This window comes from Amblyraja radiata, chromosome 4, assembly GCF_010909765.2.
Source record: "Amblyraja radiata isolate CabotCenter1 chromosome 4, sAmbRad1.1.pri, whole genome shotgun sequence".
NCBI classification, from domain to species: Eukaryota; Metazoa; Chordata; class Chondrichthyes; order Rajiformes; family Rajidae; genus Amblyraja; species Amblyraja radiata.
Window position 1 is genome coordinate 62,628,087 of NC_045959.1, and position 19,743 is coordinate 62,647,829.

A 19,743-nucleotide genomic window follows, 5' to 3' on the forward strand; every position below is an offset into this window, starting at 1 on the left:
CTTTCTCCATCACTTTGCATTTTGGGAGATCTGGCCGCCATTGCTGTCCGGTCGCCGCGACCGCTGAAATAAAACGAAGAATCACTCCCTGGAGCTGGAGTAACTCCCTGGAGTAACTCTTGCTTCTTGGTTTCCTGGACCTCCAAAAATATTCCAAATGGAATTTATACTGGAGTGGACCCTCCACCACCAAACTCCAAACTCTGAAAAATAACAGCCTTTTTCTGTTTATTTATTGTGTATATATATATATATATGGTCTATGGTATATAGACACACTGAACTTTTATCTCCTGTTCTGTATTATGTTTACATATTCTGTTGTGCTGCAGCAAGCAAGAATTTCGTTGTCCTATCTGGGAAACATGACAATAAAACTTTCTTGACTCTTGGCTTGGACTTAAGCAAAAAAGGGTTCTTGGGGAAAAAAAGAGCTACCTTAAATTTAGTTGTGTCTGGTTGGGTAACTAGGGTAGGGTGAAGACTATTCCATGCTTTAATTGTGCAGGGGAACTCCATGGAGCAGCCAGCAACTCTGGATAGACAAAATTAGGTGATGTTTCGGGTAGAGACCCTTCTTTAGATTTCCTCTGGTTTTAGTGTTTTTAGTTTAATTTAAAGATACAGCGTGGAAACAGGCCCTTCGGCCAACCGAGTCCACGCCGACCACTGATCACCCGTACACGAGTTCTATCCCACACATTAGCGACATAAGTCAAGAGTCGAGTGTTTTATTCTCTCACATCCCAGTTAGAACAATGAAGTGCTTAAGCCCCTGTCCCTCTTAGGAAACCTGAAGGGAAACCTCTGGTGACCTTGCCCGCGACCCAGGATTTCCATGAGGTCGCCGGAGGTTTTGGTCACTCTCCCTAATGGTCGAAAGTGGTTTCCGTGTGGTCGAGGCTTCTTCTAGGTTGCTTCGATTGTTTCAACATGATCAAAACCGGCCTTGACTAAAAATAGTTTGCCATTTGGTCGAAGCCAGTGCCCCTTCATCTCCCCCCTTCTCTCTCCCCTCTATCTGCTTCTCTCTCCTTCTCCGAGCCCCCCCCCGCGCTCTCTAAAAGGCTTACCGTGCTCTGTGGCAGCCATTTACCTTCCTCTTCATCGCGCAGACAGCGCTTCTCCGCTCTCCATGGCCCCCACCTTAGCTGTGCGTGTGTGTGTGGTCGTTAGATGCAGCTCAAGCTTCGGTCGATCCAGCTTGAGGCTTTCCAGGCGAGTGACCAAAACCTCCAGCGACCTCATGGTAACATTGGGTCGTGGGCAAGGTCACCAGAGGTTTCCGTTCAGGTTTCCCAAGTGGGACAGGGGCTTTACTTGCAGCAGCACAACAGAATTTGTAAACATGGTACTCTGTAAACAATGTTATAAACGAGAAAACAAAACAGTGTATATTTATATATGAATATATAAATATATATGTGTGTGTGATTTTATATACACACACACACACACACACACACACACACACACACACACACACACACACACACAATGTTGGAGAAACTCGGGTGAGGCAGCATCTATGAAGCGAAGGAAATAGGCGACGTTTCGGGTCGAGACCCTTCAGACTGATGTGAGGGGGGGGGGGAGCGGGAGGAAGAAGGGAAGAGGCGGAGACATTGGGCTGAGGGAGAGCTGGGAAGGGGAGGAGAAAGCAGGGAATACCAGAAATTGGAGAAGTCAATGTTCATACCGCTGGGGTGTAAACTACCCAAGTGAAATATGAGGTGCTGCTCCGCCAATTTATAGTGGGCCTCACTCTGGCCATGGAGGAGGTCCAGGACAGAAAGGTCGGATTCGGAATGTGAGGGGGAGTTGAAGTGCTGAGCCACCGGGAGATCAGGTTGGTTATTGCGAACCGAGCGGAGGTGTTGGGCGAAGCGATCGCCAAGCCTACGCTTGGTCTCACCGATGTAGAGCAGCTGACACCTAGAGCAGCGGATGCAATAGATGAGGTTGGAGGAGGTGCAGGTAATCCTCTGCCGCACCTGGAAAGACTGCTTGGGTCCTTGAATGGAGTCAAGGGAGGAGGTAAAGCAACAAATGTACCATTTCATGCGGTTGCTAGGGAAAGAGCCAGGAGAGGGGGTGGTTTGGGTGGGAAGGAACGAATTAACCAGGGAGTTACGGAGGGAGCGGTCACTGCGGAAAGCCGACAGGGGAGGAGATGGGAAGATATGGCCAGTGGTGGGGATCCCGTTGGTAAACAAAAAAGCTGGAGAAAATCAGCGGGTAAGGCAGCATCTATGGAGCGAAGGAGTAGGCGACGTTTCGGGTCGAGACCCTTCTTCAGACTGATGTCGGGGGGTGGGGGGGGGCGAGAAAAAGAAAGGAAGAGGCGGAGACAGTAGGCTGCGGGAGAGCTGGGAATGGGAGGGGAAGGAGGGAGAAAGCCAAGACTACCTGAAATTGGAGAAGCCAATGTTCATACCGCTGGGGTGTAAACTACACAAGCAAAATATGAGGTGCAGCTCCTCCAACTTGCGGTGCGCCTCACTCTGGCCCTGGAGGAGGCCCAGGACAGAAAGGTCGAATTTGGAATGGGAGGGGGAGTTGAAGTGCTGAGCCACCGGGAGATCAGGTTGGTTATTGCGAACTGAGTGGAGGTGTTGTGCGAAGCGATCGCTAAACCTGCGCTTGGTCTCACCGAGGTTGATCATACGCTGAATAATCCAACCACATTTTTGTTTGGAAGTGGAAAGAAATAATAGAAATTGCATTCATTGCAACGTGTAAAAAGAGTTGAGATACTGTATATTCTGTATTATAATTTTGCTGCATGTCATTATGGTATATATCATGTCCTGATTGGTGAATATGTTTAGTTTGTGACTTTATTTGAAGCAGAAATAATATGTGAATGCTTCATTGAGCATAATTCCGACTGGTAACTACGCACTTCGTCCGAGCACATTATCGCACGCGTCATGCAAGCCGTCTTAAATGACCACCTAAACTGTCATTTGGCAACCTAAAAAAGCTGCCTAGGTTGCCCGGCTGGAAACAGAGAAAAAAAGTTGTGAGAGCCCTGGTATCCCTGGCTTATTAAAGGTTATCTGGCTTAAAAGTGTATCCACCCCTTCTCCCTCCCTCCCCCCTCTTTTAAAGGGTTTACCGTACACTGTGCTAGCCGTCTTAACGTTTCTCTTCATTGCAGTGTGTGTCTATCACCTTGGCTTTGCACTGTGAATTTCAGCAGCGCTGCCACCCCCCGTTTGCCCGGCCCCCGCCTTTGCGATGTGTTTGCGTGTGTGTGTGTGTTCCACTCTGACAGCCGCCGTTCCAGTTCCCGGTGTTTCTGGCGACTGCCGGCATCTTGACAGTCACCGGCAGTCTGCTGAAAAATCACCTGAGTGGTACAGGCCCATAAAGGTACACATATTTCCTCTACATGACGGTTTAGCACTCAACTTCACAGATAAATTTGTCATTACATTTTTACCCTTGAAAACATTTATGCAAACATTTAATTCAACAAATAAAATCAAAAGAATTTTAGAATCTGCAACTTTTAGCACTAATAGTTTTGTCAGAAAGTTGTATGTGTTATGTTGCATTCCTGTTTGAATTATATAATGTTGCAATAGCTGAGCTACTTGCAACATCAACAAGGACATTTGGTGTATTTGTGTCTTTGTAAATCTTAAATGTTTTGTAAAATGTTCCAAAAATCACATTTTTTCCAATTGCTGGCAGCTAAATCTTTAGGAATATGAGAAACAATCAAGGTCAGGGAGTTATACTTGTATAAATTGTAATAAATATTCCTCACCATTGAATTCGCTATATTATTTTTTTTAAACTTGGATAACTTTTTTTTAAATGTTACATCATTGAAACTCCTTGGTGAAAAAGCCTGTCATATAATTAAACGCAGTTCTTTAAATCCCCAAATTTATAATGTTACAAGTTATTTATTTTTGGTCTCCTCCAGCTTCAGAAAGATGCCTTCTCACAAAGGGAAGGATCCAAAATTCACAAGCCAATTTGGAGAAACACTTCTATGTAAGAACAAACTTATAATTTGCCTTTGGCTATGCCTATTTCAGTGAGTGTTACAGAAGTAGTAGAACAGTAATCTTAGTCTAAACATAACTTCAGATAGGTTAAAATTACCCCTTGAATAGGTACTATAAATGTGGCCTTATGCCTAATAATAATTTATCTTCTGAGGCCCAAGACGTACATACTTTCAGATATTCCTTCCCTTATGGACTGATGGCCATTTTTTTAGCATAGGGAAGGAAGCAGAGAGAGCCCTGGGTTTGATGGGAAGGTGGGCGGAGGGTTGAGGCATCAGCCAGCGGGCAGGATTGTGGCATTAGGGAGGGTGGTATTAAGTGTTTCAGTTAGATTGGAAGGGTGAACAGTGTGGAACAACTTTGGTTCTATCTGAAGTTGATTTCCAGTAGGCTCCTTGGTCCATTATGCAATGAAGAGGGTCTTGGATGCCATGAAGACCTGCTTTTGTTCAATTGATCCTCACAGTCCAAAGTATTCCCTTGCTTGGGTGAAAATCTCAGAAGAGTACCCAGGTATGTGTTGTATGCCATTGGGTTTCATTGCACATTTGAGGTACCTCTGTGTTGTGTCAAATGCACTGAGGACCAAGAAGAATAGTTATTAACCCCGTAATCCATGTGGTAAGTTTTCAATTTACTTAACTGAATATTTTCTTTCTAAGAAATTCATTGCGTGTATTATGTGCTTTTAAATCCAACATTGCTAATATTTCTTGACCAAGTCAATTTGTATAATATTTGTCCATGAAAACATGATATATCATGCATTTCTAATTTGCTTACAGCCAATTAAAAAAGAAACAATGTTTTCTCCAGAATTTTAGATTACACTTGGAATCAAGTCCTGAATGTAGTCCAGAAAAAAACTGTGTTACAACATTACTGCTGAAACCTGTCAAGGAGCAAGTGGAAAGCGAGTCAGGTACAGTTGGACATATCATTATCATTGCAGTGTATCAAGAAAGATAGAGCTTGTGTACCTGCTTTTGGTCTGTCATTGGATTGTGTTTTAGTTACATGTATGTTGTGTTTAGACCATATCTGTTTGCAGAGCACTATTTTAGACAACAGAATTGTTATCCCCATTAGATCCAAATTCTTACCCTCTTCAACTTTTCCATCCATATTCCATAGCAATACTTTGGTATAAATGAAATATTTTTCCCTCTTCCATCTCTTTTTACATCTTCATAAGTTACTTGCAAAAGATGGACTGCGTGGATATTTCATGTTTGGTAGTTTGAACAAAGCTACTGCTATTGCTATCTCCAGTCACAAATTGACCATGTACTGTTTAACTAGTTGTACTTTCATCTTTAAATGATTTTAAGCTGTTTTAACATTGTGGGTCAGTTATGTTTGTATGTAGCAACTATTTGATTATATTTTGCCTTTATTAATTTTCATATAATTTAAATGGTTGTTCAGAGCAGTCCAAAAATGTTTGTTTTGTTCATTTAAAATTGTAGGGTCATTGCTGAAGGAAACTGTACGGATTCTCTTCAGTAATCCAGATTCAACAGAAGTAAAAAATGAAAGGTACTTGTCATCGTTTTAGATTAGTTAAGCGGACGTTATTTACCTGAACGGTACAAATGAGTGAAATATATTCATATCGCTTATGGATAATTGCATTAACCAGACAACCTTGAAGTTTGATCAGCACGAGTTAAAACTGGCTGGGGGATTTCAATAGGCAGGTAGACTGGGAAAATCAGGTTGGTTCAGGACCCCAAGAAAGGGAGTTTGTAGAGTGCCTCCGAGATGGATTCTTAGAGCAGCTTGTAATGGAGCCGACCAGAGAAAAGGCAATTTTGGATTTAGTGTTGTCCAATGAACCAGATTTGATAAAGAGAACTAGAGGTAAAGGAACCACTTGGAGGTAGTGATCATAATATGACTAGTTTTAATCTGCAATTTGAGAAGGAGAAGGATAAATCGGAAATGTCAGTGATGCAGTTGAACAAAGGGGACTATGAAGGCATGAGGGAGGAGCTGGCCAAGGTAGACTGGAAAGGGATCCTAGCGGGAATGACGGTGGAACAGCAATGGCAGGAATTTCTGGGCATAATCCGGAAGACGCAGGATCATTTAATTCCAAAAAGGAGGAAAGATTCTAAGGGGAGTAGGAGGCAACTGTGGCTGACAAGAGAAGTTAGGAATAGAATAAAACGAAAAGAAAAGATGTATAACACAGCAAAGAGTAGCCGGAAGCCAGAGGATTGGGAAACTTTCATAGGACAACAAAAGGAAACAAAACGGACAATACGGGCTGAAAAGATGAAGTACGAGGGGAAGCTGGCCAGGAATATAAAGAAGGACAGTAAAAGCTTGTTTAGATATGTTAAGGGAAAAATAATAGCAAAGTCAAATGTGGGTCCCTTAAAGGCAGACACGGGTGAAATTATTATGGGGAACAAGGAAATGGCAGAAGAGTTGAACAGGTACTTCGGATCTGTCTTCACTAAGGAAGACACAAACAATCTCCCAGAAGTACTGGAGGACAGAGGATCTAAGGGGGTAGAGGAACTGAAAGAAATTTTCATTAGGCGAGAAATAGTATTGGGTAGGCTAATGGGACTGAAGGATGATAAATCCCCTGGGCCTGATGGTCTGCATCCCAGGGTCCTCAGGAAGGTGGCTCTAGAAATAGTGGACGCATTGGTGATCATTTTCCAATGTTCAATAGATTCAGGATCAGTTCCTGTGGATTGGAGGATAGCTAATGTTATCCACTTTTCAAGAAAGGAGCGAGAGAGAAAATGGGGAATTACAGACCAATTAGCCTGACTTTGGTGGTGGGAAAGATGCTGGAGTCAATTAAAGAGGTAATAATGGGGCATTTGAATAGCAGTAAAAGGATTAGTCCAAGTCAGCATGGATTTATGAAAGGAAAATCATGCTTGACTAATCTTCTGGAATTTTTTGAGGATGTGACAAGTAAAATGGATGAAGGAGAGCCAGTAGATGTAGTGTATCTAGACTTTCAGAAAGCCTTTGATAAGGTCCCGCACAGGAGACTGGTGACTAATATTAGAGCACATGGTATTGGGGGTAGGGTGTTGACGTGGATAGAAAATTGGTTGGCAGACAGGAAGCAAAGAGTAGGAGTGAACGGGTCCTTTTCAGAATGGCAGGCAGTGGCGAGTGGAGTGCCGCAAGGCTCAGTGTTGGGGCCGCAACTGTTTACCATATATATTAATGATTTGGAAGAGGGAATTAGGAGCAACACTAGCAAGTTTGCGGATGACACAAAGCTGGGTGGCTGTGTGAATTGTGAAGAGGATGTTAGGAGGTTGCAGGGTGACCTGGACAGGTTGAGTGAGTGGGCAGATGTGTGGCAGATGCAGTATAATATAGATAAATGTGAGGTTATCCACTTTGGCGGCAAAAACAAGGGGGCAGATTATTATCTCAATGGGGTTCGGTTTTGGCGGCAGTGCAGCGCTGGAGCGCTATTGCGGAGCGGGCGATGCCTTTCCTGGGTCGCCGCGCTGGGACTCCAGTATGCTTGGTACCGCCGAGGAAAACATCGTGGAGCCGCGGTTCTGCGGAGCGGCCAGCTGCGACGTTGAACTTACATCTCGCCGAGATCACCAGTGTGCGGAGCTCCGTCTGGCGTGGTCTGTTGGCTTGGAAGCCGCAGGCTCCGGTGGGAAGGCGGCCGTTCCTGGCACCCCAAGCCGCTGGGGTTTCTCCCGACGCCGGAGTACCATCACCCGGCGAGAAAATCGGGCACCATGGCGGCGACTGTGGAGGCCTCAATAGGCCCGACTATGGGTGGACAAGAGGATGGGGACTGGACTTTGTGCCTTCCCCCACAGTGGGAATCACTGTGGGGGGATGTTTTGGTGTTGAATTTCTTTATGAATACTGTGTTGTATTTTTATTAGTGTGCTGCAAGGACATCAGAATTTCCCCTGAATAAGGGGATTAATAAATTAATAAAGTAATCAATCAATCAATCAATAGGTAAGGGGGAGGTACAGAGAGACCTGGGTGTCCTTGTACACAAGTCGCTGAAGGTTGGCGTGCAGGTACAGCAGGCAGTGAAGAAAGCTAATGGAATGTTGGTCTTCATAACAAGAGGATTTCAGTATAGGCGTAAAGAGGTTCTTCTGCAGTTATATAGGGCTCTGGTAAGACCACGTCTGGAGTATTGTGTACAGTTTTGGTCTCCTAATTTGATGAAGGACATCCTTGTGATTGAGGCAGTGCAGCGTAGGTTCACGAGATTGATCCCTGGGATGGCGGGACTGTCATATGAGGAAAGATTGAAAAGATTAGGCTTGTATTCACTGGAGTTTAGAAGGATGAGGGAGGATCTTATAGAAACGTATAAAATTATAAAATGACTAGAAGCAGAAAAAATGTTCCCAATGTTGGGCGAGTCCAGAACCAGGGGCCACAGTCTTAGAATAAAGGGGAGGCCATTTAAGACTGGTGACAAAAACCGTTTTCACCCATAAGAGTTGTGAATTTGTAGAATTCCCTGCCACAGAGGGCAGTGGAGGCAAAATCACTGGATGGATTTAAGAGAGAGTTAGATAGAGCTCTTGGGGCTAGTGGAATCAAGGGATATGGGGAGAAGGCAGGCACAGGTTATTGATTGGGGACGATCAGCCATGATCACAATGAATGGCGGTGCTGGCTCGAAGGGCCGAATGGCCTCCTCCTGCACCTATTTTCTATGTTTCTGTATATAGACCACCCATTCTTGATATTGTTGTGGACAATTGCATCTGCGACAGATATTGTAGCAAGTTTATACTTCATGATGGTTTGCACAACACATGCTACAGATTGAGTCCAGCAGCTATGTCCTTCAGTGCTTTACTAGCTCAGTCACTGGTGGTGCTACTAAGCCATTCTTGATGATGGATATTGAATCTGTACCATCCAGAGTGGTCTTGGTGGCCTTACTACTTTTCAGTACTGCTTCCATTTGTTGCTCAACAACAAGGATAACTTGAGTCATCTGATGGAGAGCGTTAGGTGGCAATCTGCAAATGATTTCCTAGCCTGTGTTCAGCCAAGCTCGGAGCAATGGGGAATCCACAGATTCACTCCTTTGGAGGCGTGCTCAAGTATGAAAATTATTACCCCAATCCACCATGACCAAATCTGAAAATGTTATGTAATTGCATTTGACAGTATTTGAGGGGTTTCTATTTAAGCCGCGTGAGAGGGGAGAACCAATACATTTATAAACTAGTGTAACATTGGTTGAGAAATTATTAGCATTAATCTTTGGGGATATTGGATTCAATATCATAAATTTCAGCTGATCAGATAATCAACATGCATTTTTAAAGGGGTGATATGGTTAATAAACCAATTTTTAAACAGACAGAGGTTTCCTCCTGCCAGAATGCCAAGCCACTGTGGATCTCTGGATTCGAAGATTAAGATTCTTGGCCCCACATAGTAGACAAACTCCTTATAAAAACAATCGTCAATGAAATGGGCTGTATTCATTGCAGCTAGGGAATGGAATGGAGATATTCTCAAATGTAAATATAATTCCCAGTGGTGCTAGACAACTTTGTCCAAATGAATGTTGTAGAATTGAAAGTACAATTTGAGAGATTTTTGTTTATATCTTTTAATGAACAATGTGTCAACTTTTATTCTTTCAAAGTGTATCTTTGTCTAATCAGCTAACCATAGCGAAGAACACTGCAATCCCCCTTGAGTTTTCTGTACAAAAAGAAGCCAAGCCATCGGACAATACAGATGGAGGTGGGCTTCAACAAATAAACCTTGTAAGTTCAGAACTGAAATCATTACTAGTTGTAGGTGTTATTTCTGAGTCCCATTTAACATGTCAACTTAAAGAGGAAAAGTTGCAACACTTTAAAAAGGGCTCCTTATCAAAATGTAACCCAAGACATGATTGTCTATGCAGTTGGAGACCTGTGATATGACAAAGTGGCTAAATAACATTTCATGAGAAAGTCAACAAATGTGGTAGGTGGACTTTCATATACGTCCAGTTATGAAATTAAACCATTAAACCAACACACTCAGGATTTGGTGCTGGACTAGCAGATTATATGGATTATCAGATGTTATTTATTAGTACTCCAAATACATCACAAATTCAATTAAAAGATGTTACAGAATATTTTGGCAAACCTGGTACTTTTCAAAGGATCCTGGGAAACAGAACAAGTAAGCTTCAATGGAGGCAAACAAAATTGGTGAGTTTAAAACGAGTGCTGAAACTGGTACCCAGCGAATGCTCAATGCATGAGGAATATGCCGTCAGGATTTCCACATGGCAGACTAGCAGAGTTTTACATACACTTGTCTCTAAATAGGGAAACAATCTGGTTTAAAATTCCTTGAACTGACTAGAGTGACTTCAGGACTTGTGGATAGCCTTATCCTTAAGCAGACTCCAGATATGTAGAGATGATTGAGAGGAAAAGTATTGAAAGGAAATTGTTTGCTGAAAATCGTCCATTGATTTATGCAAACTGCGCTGATTATTCAAATTTAGGCTTCCTTGCTCTACCTACTAGAAAAACTAAGGTTATTTTGAAGGAAGATAAATTGGGAGGTAAATAATAGTAAGAAATGGACTGTTAAGAGTTTTATAGATAAGGATATGGGTAGCTCTTTGTAATACATTTTTTTTTCTCTGTAATTGGTACAAACATCTGAAGGAAATATGAATAGCAAATTAAGCAATTGAAATGATAACACATTTTATGCATAAAATATTATGTGGGCATATAACGAATTATAACATATCTTTGCAGGATTCTGGGCAAAAAAGGATTGGAGCAATTTCTTGTACTACATGTGGAATGTTTTATGCGGCTTCTATCCCAGAAGATGAAGCTCAGCACTTTAAATTTCACAAGCATTTTATCAGTGCTGTGAAATATGTGGTAAGATATTAGTGCATTACATCACAAACTGGATGTCTAGTTATGCAAAGACTTGCATCAGTTGATCATTTTAGAAATGTGACGTTTATGCTTAAAAACAAAACAAAAAAACAAATGTATACATGAATCTTTCTTCGCAGACGTATTTATCACTCTTCTAGTGCATTTCATCAACACCACCAAGTTCCTGCTTCACGCCCTTTGTTGCATCATATTCAAGCTTCAATGTTTGTATTTTTACCCCAGTGGAATAGTTGACTGGAAGCAATTCTCAAAGCATTGTTGGCACTGCTTTTTAGATGGTAGCAAGAATGCATATAATTTTGGTCTACTCTTTCCAATCCCTTTAAAAAGGTAGCTTCATTCTCATATGTCAAAGATGGGAAATGTGGCAAGGGCAGATTTAATTCATGTGTCAAGATCTTACATTGTGCCATTATTTTATTACTGAGTTCCTTGTATTTAAAAGGAAACAATTAGATATTTTTCTCAAAGACTTTTAATCTTAATAGACTTGTTATAATTGTAATTCTCGCAATTAGAAAACTCTTTAAGTATTGTTTTCTTAAGGCATAATATTTTGTAAACATAAACAATAGTAGTTTTGTGTAAAAGCCTCTGAAGATTTTTGTGTGTACTAATTTAGAGTCTGCATCAAATCTAAAATAAATTGGAGCTATTTTATCTAGTTGTATTGGTGGATGTTGATCTTTGCAAAATAATTTTTAATATGAGTCAAGAAGGCACGTTTAAATGTACTCTTTTCACCTTAATCTAGGGTTGGAAGAAGGAGAGAATTTTGGGTGAATATCCTGATGGTAAAATAATAATGGTACTTCCTGATGATCCAAAATATGCCTTGAAAAAGGTAACTTTTGTTGTATTAGTTTGGTTTTTGTACCGGTTAAGAATTGGTTCTGATAAATTCAGCAGGTTCTAGGTATTCATTCAAATCTGTTATATTTAATTAATTTTGTGAAATTTCAAATGGCTTATTCCAACTTATTCCAACTTAAATTTTTTCTATTTAAAATACTGTGCAACACCTAGCAACACAATATCCTGAAAACTTAAGCCATTAGAGTTAGTAACATTGAATAACATGTCCTGAAGATCCTTGTGTATCATAATTTAAATACTACACCAAAAGTAATATGTGGGCTTATTTAATACTGTAGATTTCTTGACCTTTGAGATAGCCTTCAAAATGTTGTGTATCATTGCAAATCCTACAGAAAAAAATAAAATACATGATATAGACGGTCAATCTAAATTTGAAAGATTTTTTATGTTTAATGACATTTTTAAAGATCTATTTTGAAGTTAATTTCTACTAGAGCCACTGTTGGTCTCAGTATTTCTACTTTGGTTTTTTTTGCCTGCTTATTTATATCTGAATGGAATCTGACAAGCTCATCACATTTAAGATTATGTAAACTTTTGAGTAGCAAAAGTAGCGATCTTGTTTTAATATTTTGGTGGGGATAATTTAAGGTAATTGATTTATTTATTGAGACCAATATATTAACAACAGGTTGAAGAAATTCGAGAGATGGTTGATAATGACCTTGGATTTCAGCAAGCAGAACTTAAGTGTCCATCCAGAACAAAAACTCTTCTCTTCATTTCCAATGATCGTAAAATAGTTGGCTGTTTGATTGCAGAACACATACAGCAGGTTTGTATTTTATTTTAACTTTGCTTTAAAATCTTCGAACTGAAAGTGTTCAATTTGTATTGTAATAGTAGTACCTACAGTGGCTTGCAAAAGTTTTCATACCCCTTGAACTTTTCCACATTTTGTCACGTTACAACCACAAACGTAAATGTATTTTATTGGGATTTTATGTGATAGACCAACACAAAGTGGTGCATAATTGTGAAGTGGAAGGAAAATGATACATGGTTTTCAAATTTTTTTACTAATAAAAAACTGAAGTGTGGCGTGCAAAAGTATTCAGCTCCCCTGAGTCAATACTTTGTAGAACCACCTTTCGCTGCAATTACAGCTGCAAGTCTTTTGGGGTATGTCTCTACCAGCTTTGCACATCTAGAGACTGAAATGTTTGCCCATTCTTCTTTGCAAAATAGCTCAAGCTCAGTCAGATTGGATGGAGAGCGTCTGTGAACAGCAATTTTCAAGTCTTGCCAGAGATTCTCAATTGGATTTAGGTCTGGACTTTGACTGGTCCATTCTAACACATGAATATGCTTTGATCTAAACCATTCCATTGTAGCTCTGGCTGTATGTTTAGGGTCGTTGTCCTGCTGGAAGGTGAACCCCCGCCCCAGTCTCAAGTCTTTTGCAGACTCTAACAGGTTTTCTTCCAAGATTGCCCTGTATTTGGCTCCATCCATCTTCCCATCAACTCTGATCAGCTTCCCTGTCCCTGCTGAAGAAAAGCATCCCCACAGCATGATGCTGCCACCACCATGTTTCACAGTGGGGATGGTGTGTTCAGGGTGATGTGCAGTGTTAGTTTTCCGCCACACATCGCGTTTTGCATTTAGGCCAAAAACTTCAATTTTGGTCTCATCTGACCAGAGCACCTTCCTCCACATGTTTGCTGTGTCCCCCACATGGCTTGTGGCAAACTGCAAACGGGACTTCTTATGGCTTTTTTTCAACAATGGCTTTCTTCTTGCCACTCTTCCATAAAGGCCCGATTTGTGGAGTGCACGACTAATAGTTGTCCTGTGGACAGATTCTCCCACCTGAGCTGTGGATCTCTGCAGCTTCTCCAGAGTTACCATGGGCCTCTTGGCTGCTTCTCTGATCAATGCTCTCCTTGCCCGGCCTGTCAGTTTAGGTGGATGGCCATGTCTTGGTAGGTTTGCAGTTGTGCCATACTCTTTCCATTTTCGGATGATGGATTGAACAGTGCTCCGTGAGATGTTCAAAGCTTGGGATATATTTTTATAACCTAACCCTGCTTTAAACTTCTCCACAACTTTATCCTTGACCTGTCTGGTGTGTTCCTTGGGCTTCATGATGCTGTTTGTTCACTAATGTTCTCTAACAAACCTCTGAGGCCTTCACAGAACAGCTGTATTTATACTGAGATTAGATTACACACAAGTGGACTCTATTTACTAATTAGGTGACTTCTGAAGGCAATTGGTTGCACTGGATTTTATTTAGGGGTATCAGAGTAAAGGGGGCTGAATACTTTTGCACGCCACACTTTTCAGTTTTTTATTTGTATAAAAATTTGAAAACCATGTATCATTTTCCTTCCACTTCACAATTATGCGCCACTTTGTGTTGGTCTATCACATAAAATCCCAATAAAATACATTTACGTTTGTGGTTGTAACGTGACAAAATGTGGAAAAGTTCAAGGGGTATGAATACTTTTGCAAGCCACTGTATAAAAGCATCTGCAGAGTTTAATTCCAACACAAGTTGTGTTAATTTTTTTTCTCTTGTTTTAATTAAGTTGGCAATTAAGATATTGACCCTCAAAAGAACACAAAGTTGCTGGAGTATTTGAGTGGGTGAGACAGCAGCATCTCTGGAGATGTTTTTGGCCGAGGCCCTTCTTCTGAAACTTCACCTATCCATGTCTCCAGTGTTACTGCCTGACATGCCGAGTTATTCCAGCATTTTGAGTTCTTTTGTGTATTATCCAGCATCTACAGTTCTTTGCTTCTGCTAAATATTGACCCTGTTCAGATTGTTTAAATCCATCCTAATTAATTCCTTTTGCTGTTTAACTGTGTAGGGCTTCAGGGTTATAGAAGATAAAGCTATTCAACAATCATCAAATGATGCAATAATGCATGAACGCCAGCGCGCATGGTGTTGTTCAAAGAATCCAGAGCCTGCAATCTGTGGAATAAGTAGAGTTTGGGTCTTCAGTATGATGCGACGAAAGGCTATTGCTACAAGAATGTCTGACTGCCTCAGGTAAAGGGCAAATTGTGTACATGCTTTTGATACACTTTTAACATGTATATTATCCCAATAATCGGTAATGTTTTTAACTTAACTAAGTAATAAATGATTAACAATGCAACTGATTTTCATTCTTTCAAATAATCAATCGAACATCACATCTCCATTTGCATTTCGTACATTTAGCCATGCATGATTTCAATATAATCTTCAGGCATGGGATACAATGGTCTTTTTTTTTTTGGTTCATATTTTTGTGGACTAGACTTTGGGTCACTAAAGTGACACCAGACCTCACTCAATGCAACATAGCTTCCATAATTTCTTGCTACCGCTCCCAGACAATTTACAGTCCCTTCTGTTCCTCCTTGATAAGTCTTTCCTTTTTCTCACTGTTCTCTTCTGAAACCAATTTCTGTAAATCTTTTCGCCATTTTTAAGTTGTCAAGCCTGCCGTAAAAATCTTCTAACCTCTATGTATGCGAAATGGGATTGGAATTACTTCACAAACAATATAAATTTTCAAACAAACTGATAAACAGAATACATTTATTCTCATTTCTTTCCCCTTTCCATAGTTGCTACCATCCACAGTCACCCATCTCAAACTTTTTAATCCTGATTGATACTGTCAACCACCCTGAAGATTCATCCCCTCCACCACCTATACAATGGTTGATACAAAGTGCTGGGGTAATTCAGCGGGTTAGGCAGCAATTAAAGTTGAATCTGAATCTGATCTCTAGAGGACATGAATAGGCGACAATTTGGGTTGGGATCCTTCTTCATTGTAGGGGGGAGAAAGGTGGAAGAGAGGTGTGACAAGCCAAAGTGAATCAAGTGAGCTTTACGTCTCTGGCCTTTGTCCAACCTTCTGCAACCCAACCCCCCCACCTGAATCCTCCTATCATTTGCCTGGCTTTGTCCTGCTCCCACCTCTCTTTCAACTTTCTCCCCCCCTTCTACAATGTCTGGAAAAGGGTCATAACTCGAAACATTGTCTATTCATGCCAGCATTGTCCATTCATTGGGTCACTCCAGCATTTTGCTTTTTTTTAAACCAGCATCTGTAGCCCTTATGTGTGCACGCAATGGTTGCTATGTACACTGTCTACAAAATGCACTGCAGTCATTCCACTAGGCTACTCTGCAAAAACTTCTTAAACTTTGATTTGTAATACCGAGAAGGAAAATACAATGCCATCCTTTGACTGAGTTTAAATCCTGGAATCCCTGGCTTAAACGTACTTTCAAGAGTACTGCAACCTTGTACTGCTCACCATCTCCTTCTGGGGGAAATTGGGAAGGGCAGTAAAAGTGGGTTTTTAGTTTAGTTTATTGTTATCTATACCAAGGTACTGTAAGTGATGCCAAGCCCCTTCTGCACAGGTGCTATGTTGAATATGATTCTCAACTATGCACATTTGCATTGCTTAAATTCTTCCCCTTAATCTTCCTCATTCTCCATTTGGTTCGATTTCAGAACCAAGTCTTGTAAAACGTCAACTGAATGAAATGGCAGATAGTACACATGCAATGCTACAGAGGATAAAAAACACTTAATTTGAAATCTAACGACTTTCAAAGAATTGTTGGAGTCGGTGTTTGTAGTTGCAAAAGGTCATATAACTTGAGGGAATGTTTTTTGGGTGGGTGTGGTTGGGGCTGCAAAAGAGGTGCATTGAAAACTGCAGAAATATTTAGGATTTTATTCAGCTATATTGTGCCTCGTAAAATGAGTTTATTAACATTTATGCAGTATTTAACTAAATTTCTAAATTTATTATTTTGCAGGAGTAATTTTGTATATGGTGCATATTTGAGTAAAGACGAGGTTGCATTCTCAGACCCTACTCCTGATGGTAAACTCTTTGCAACCCGATACTGTGGAACACCCAGGTTCCTGGTGTACAACTTTGTCAGCTAACCTCACAAGAAACTTCTCGACTTCTCGAAGTTTTTCTTTTCATATAGCCTTAGACAATAGCTGTAATTGTACATGAAGCTTCATAAAAAGTCTCAACAGTTTCAGGAGCTGGATTGTAGGAACTGTACTGCTTTTATATTACTGTGAACTCAGGACTGATGACAACCAATGGTTGTTTATATCATAGAAAACTGGAAAGAATGCAGTAAACTTTGATCTTGATTTGTATTTGAATTTAAAGTTGGAAAAGTTTTATCTTTTTTCAGAAAAGCATGCCTTTATTTAGTTCAGTCGTGCTTACAGATGTTTGGATGTTTTGGTAAGCAGAGAGTTGTAAAAACCTATCGAATGTACATGATTAAAAACAGACATTTCATTTTCTAAATCTGCTCTGTGGCCTTTTTGGTCTGTATAGAGAGAAGAGAAGCAGCTTGGTCTGTGTATATACTGTACAGTGAATAAGCCGTTTGAATGTGTTTTTGGAGAGTTGAGTAAGTAGTCTGATAACTAAATTATTATTGTGAAAGGTGCCTGTAACTTTCCTAGTTGTTGTTTCAGGGCTATCAGGCTGCTGCACTAAAGGCTAAACTGTTTTTGAGGTTCTGATCAGTTGCATATTTTACTAAACTGTTAAAAATATTGCCATTGTTTCTATTTTGCTCTGAGAATAAGCAGTTGTCAGTGCAAAATGTAATACCTCATTTAATATTGATGTTGAACCACTGCAATATTTGGTGTCCAAGATCACAGTTGATACTTTGTATTAATGGCGCCTCTTGCTTTTGGAAAGGTTTGATAACTTAAGAGTAGCTTAAATAAATCTAATAACTGTGCCTTCTTCACTATCGGTCACAATTAGAGTTTGAATTTGATGGCTTTAACCCGTTTAAATATAGAATAGATTTCAAAGCTTTAGAGAAGATCAGTACTTTACAGGGATAAGTAGGCAAACTATTCCTGTAGGACATTCAATTTAAGATTTTCACACTACTTGTCATTGCTTTTAAAGTTCCGACCAGTTTCCTAGTGATTTTTCTGAATTTCAATAATGCTGAATAGTTTCCCAGAACTAGATAGCCCTAATCAAAAGAATTTGAAGTTAATTTATGCTTTTAAAAAGTAAACAAATCTTGCATGTCAACAAATTCAGTCTTGTTAATCTTTCTTCGTATACGCGTTGAGATCACTTGATAGTTTAAAAAAATCTAAAATCTTATGCCGCCCTTAAGGAGTAAAATTGAAACGCTCTAGTAATGAAAATGTTGTTATAATTTTAATTTTTTGAATGTACCTGGACCTGTGAAATTATCATTTTGAATGCATTTAGGAATTTTTCTGCAAAAGATTGAGTTGATTGAGCCATTGTAATAATACACATTGCTTTAATCTTCAGAATCCCAGGATACTGATTTAATAACTCCTGCACTACTTGCATTTGGGTACCTTTTTCAGTCTGATTCACAAGGCAACTTGGTGAAATGTTTTTCTGTTGCTTCAAATTTAATTTCTTTTTGTTACTGTTTATGATTAAGTATAATAAATTGAGATTGTCTTGGTGAATAACAGGTTTTTTTCCAATAGGATGGTTTTTAAGTGGAATGTGTGTATGTATATAAAAACTTTGCAAGTAACAGTTCCTTGCTAAATATTTTTAATATTTGCAACTTTTTTATTAAAAGTACTTAAAACTATCCACAGCATACCAAAACATTAAAAGATAGTGAATTCTACTCAGCACTGCAGAATGTGTAGAGTACATTTTAAGCCCAGTAATCTTCAGTCATCAGAGTTCAGAATAGTTAGCATTTACCTCGTGTAAGATAATTATTTGTAAATAAGTATAGAATTGTCAAATTGGGAACAAGTGGGATATAGGAAAATAGTACAATCGTCAAGATGTAATCATAACATTGTATTTTGCATCTCACCATCTCCTTGTATATTGTTTTCCTGTATTTGGCTGCTTCCCAAAGTGGTAATTCTGTTTATACCATAATGGTACAATAAGATTTTTTTAATATTACATTTAAATACAGGTAAATGTCATGTTGGCCTAAGGTCAAGTGCCATTATCAGCGTTGCTTACAGATTATAAAATGGCCCTCTGCAACTCAGACATGTGGTATGAACCTTATCTATAAGTGTGCATTTACCAGTTTTGATTTGTTTTAACTGGGGGGAGACTAAAATTGTAAATATGATGCTGTTCATCACTTTTCTAACCTGTATGCACTAAATCTTAAATAGACCAAATGCAGCTGGTTGAAATTAACTTGTCTATTTTACGTTAACTGAAATTATTTTAAAATTATATCATATGAGCGGTTTGCATTTAAAGATCGTTTAATGAATAACACGTCCTATGAAATGAAGAAACCATGGACAAAGGCAGTTGTTTAGACATTGAGTGGCACCTGACAAAGTTTGCAGAAAGGAAACCCATCATTTATTTTAGTGAATATGTTGACTATTATATCTTTTATCCCAATTGTTGCAGACATTCTAAGTGTGGGAAAATTGCAATTCCTATCCTGCAAGTTGTACTTAATACCATTATTGTGTGTATTCATGTTCAGTATTATTGTAATTTGATCATACGTCTGTTTATTTTGCAAGTTGGAGACATTATGTATTCCATTTGGAAAATGTATGTAACTAGGAAATTGCTCTGGACTATAAATTATAAATGTCTGTTGGTACAATAAATTTGATGGTTGGAGGGCTAAGTGCTGTTTATTGAATTATTTCTGGTGAATTACATGAACCATATAGTTGCAGTTAATAAACTGCAGGAGTTAAGGTGAACTAAATAAAGTGCTATTTGAGCTATCCAAATTGTACTGTCCCAAGGCCTGAAACGCAACTGGACATCTATGAATTCCAACCACAGCCTGGTTTGCCCAGCCTAAACGAGAAGATAGACATAAAATACTGGAGTAACTCAGAGGGACAGGCAGCATCTCTGGATTGAAGGAATGGGTGACATTTCAA

General features: G+C 39.8%; 1 protein-coding gene across 4 annotated transcripts in view; it reads left to right on the forward strand.

Moving 5' to 3' along the window:
- The window catches only part of esco1 (establishment of sister chromatid cohesion N-acetyltransferase 1), a 40,125-nt gene extending 20,647 nt beyond the window's left edge, over nucleotides 1-19,478 (forward strand). The window contains exons 3-10 of one of the 4 annotated variants that reach the window (XM_033019620.1): nucleotides 4,845-4,950; nucleotides 5,498-5,567; nucleotides 9,670-9,793; nucleotides 10,796-10,927; nucleotides 11,706-11,795; nucleotides 12,462-12,605; nucleotides 14,653-14,837; nucleotides 16,620-19,478. In XM_033019620.1, coding sequence (XP_032875511.1) covers nucleotides 4,845-4,950; nucleotides 5,498-5,567; nucleotides 9,670-9,793; nucleotides 10,796-10,927; nucleotides 11,706-11,795; nucleotides 12,462-12,605; nucleotides 14,653-14,837; nucleotides 16,620-16,752 — 984 coding nt within the window. In that variant the 3' untranslated portion in view covers nucleotides 16,753-19,478. Of the gene's footprint in view, nucleotides 1-4,844; nucleotides 4,951-5,497; nucleotides 5,568-9,669; nucleotides 9,794-10,795; nucleotides 10,928-11,705; nucleotides 11,796-12,461; nucleotides 12,681-14,297; nucleotides 14,454-14,652; nucleotides 14,838-16,619 lie in introns of those variants that run through there. The other 3 variants (XM_033019621.1, XR_004411736.1, XM_033019623.1) reach the window with 3 other exon arrangements.
- The last annotated feature ends 265 nt before the right edge of the window (nucleotides 19,479-19,743 follow it).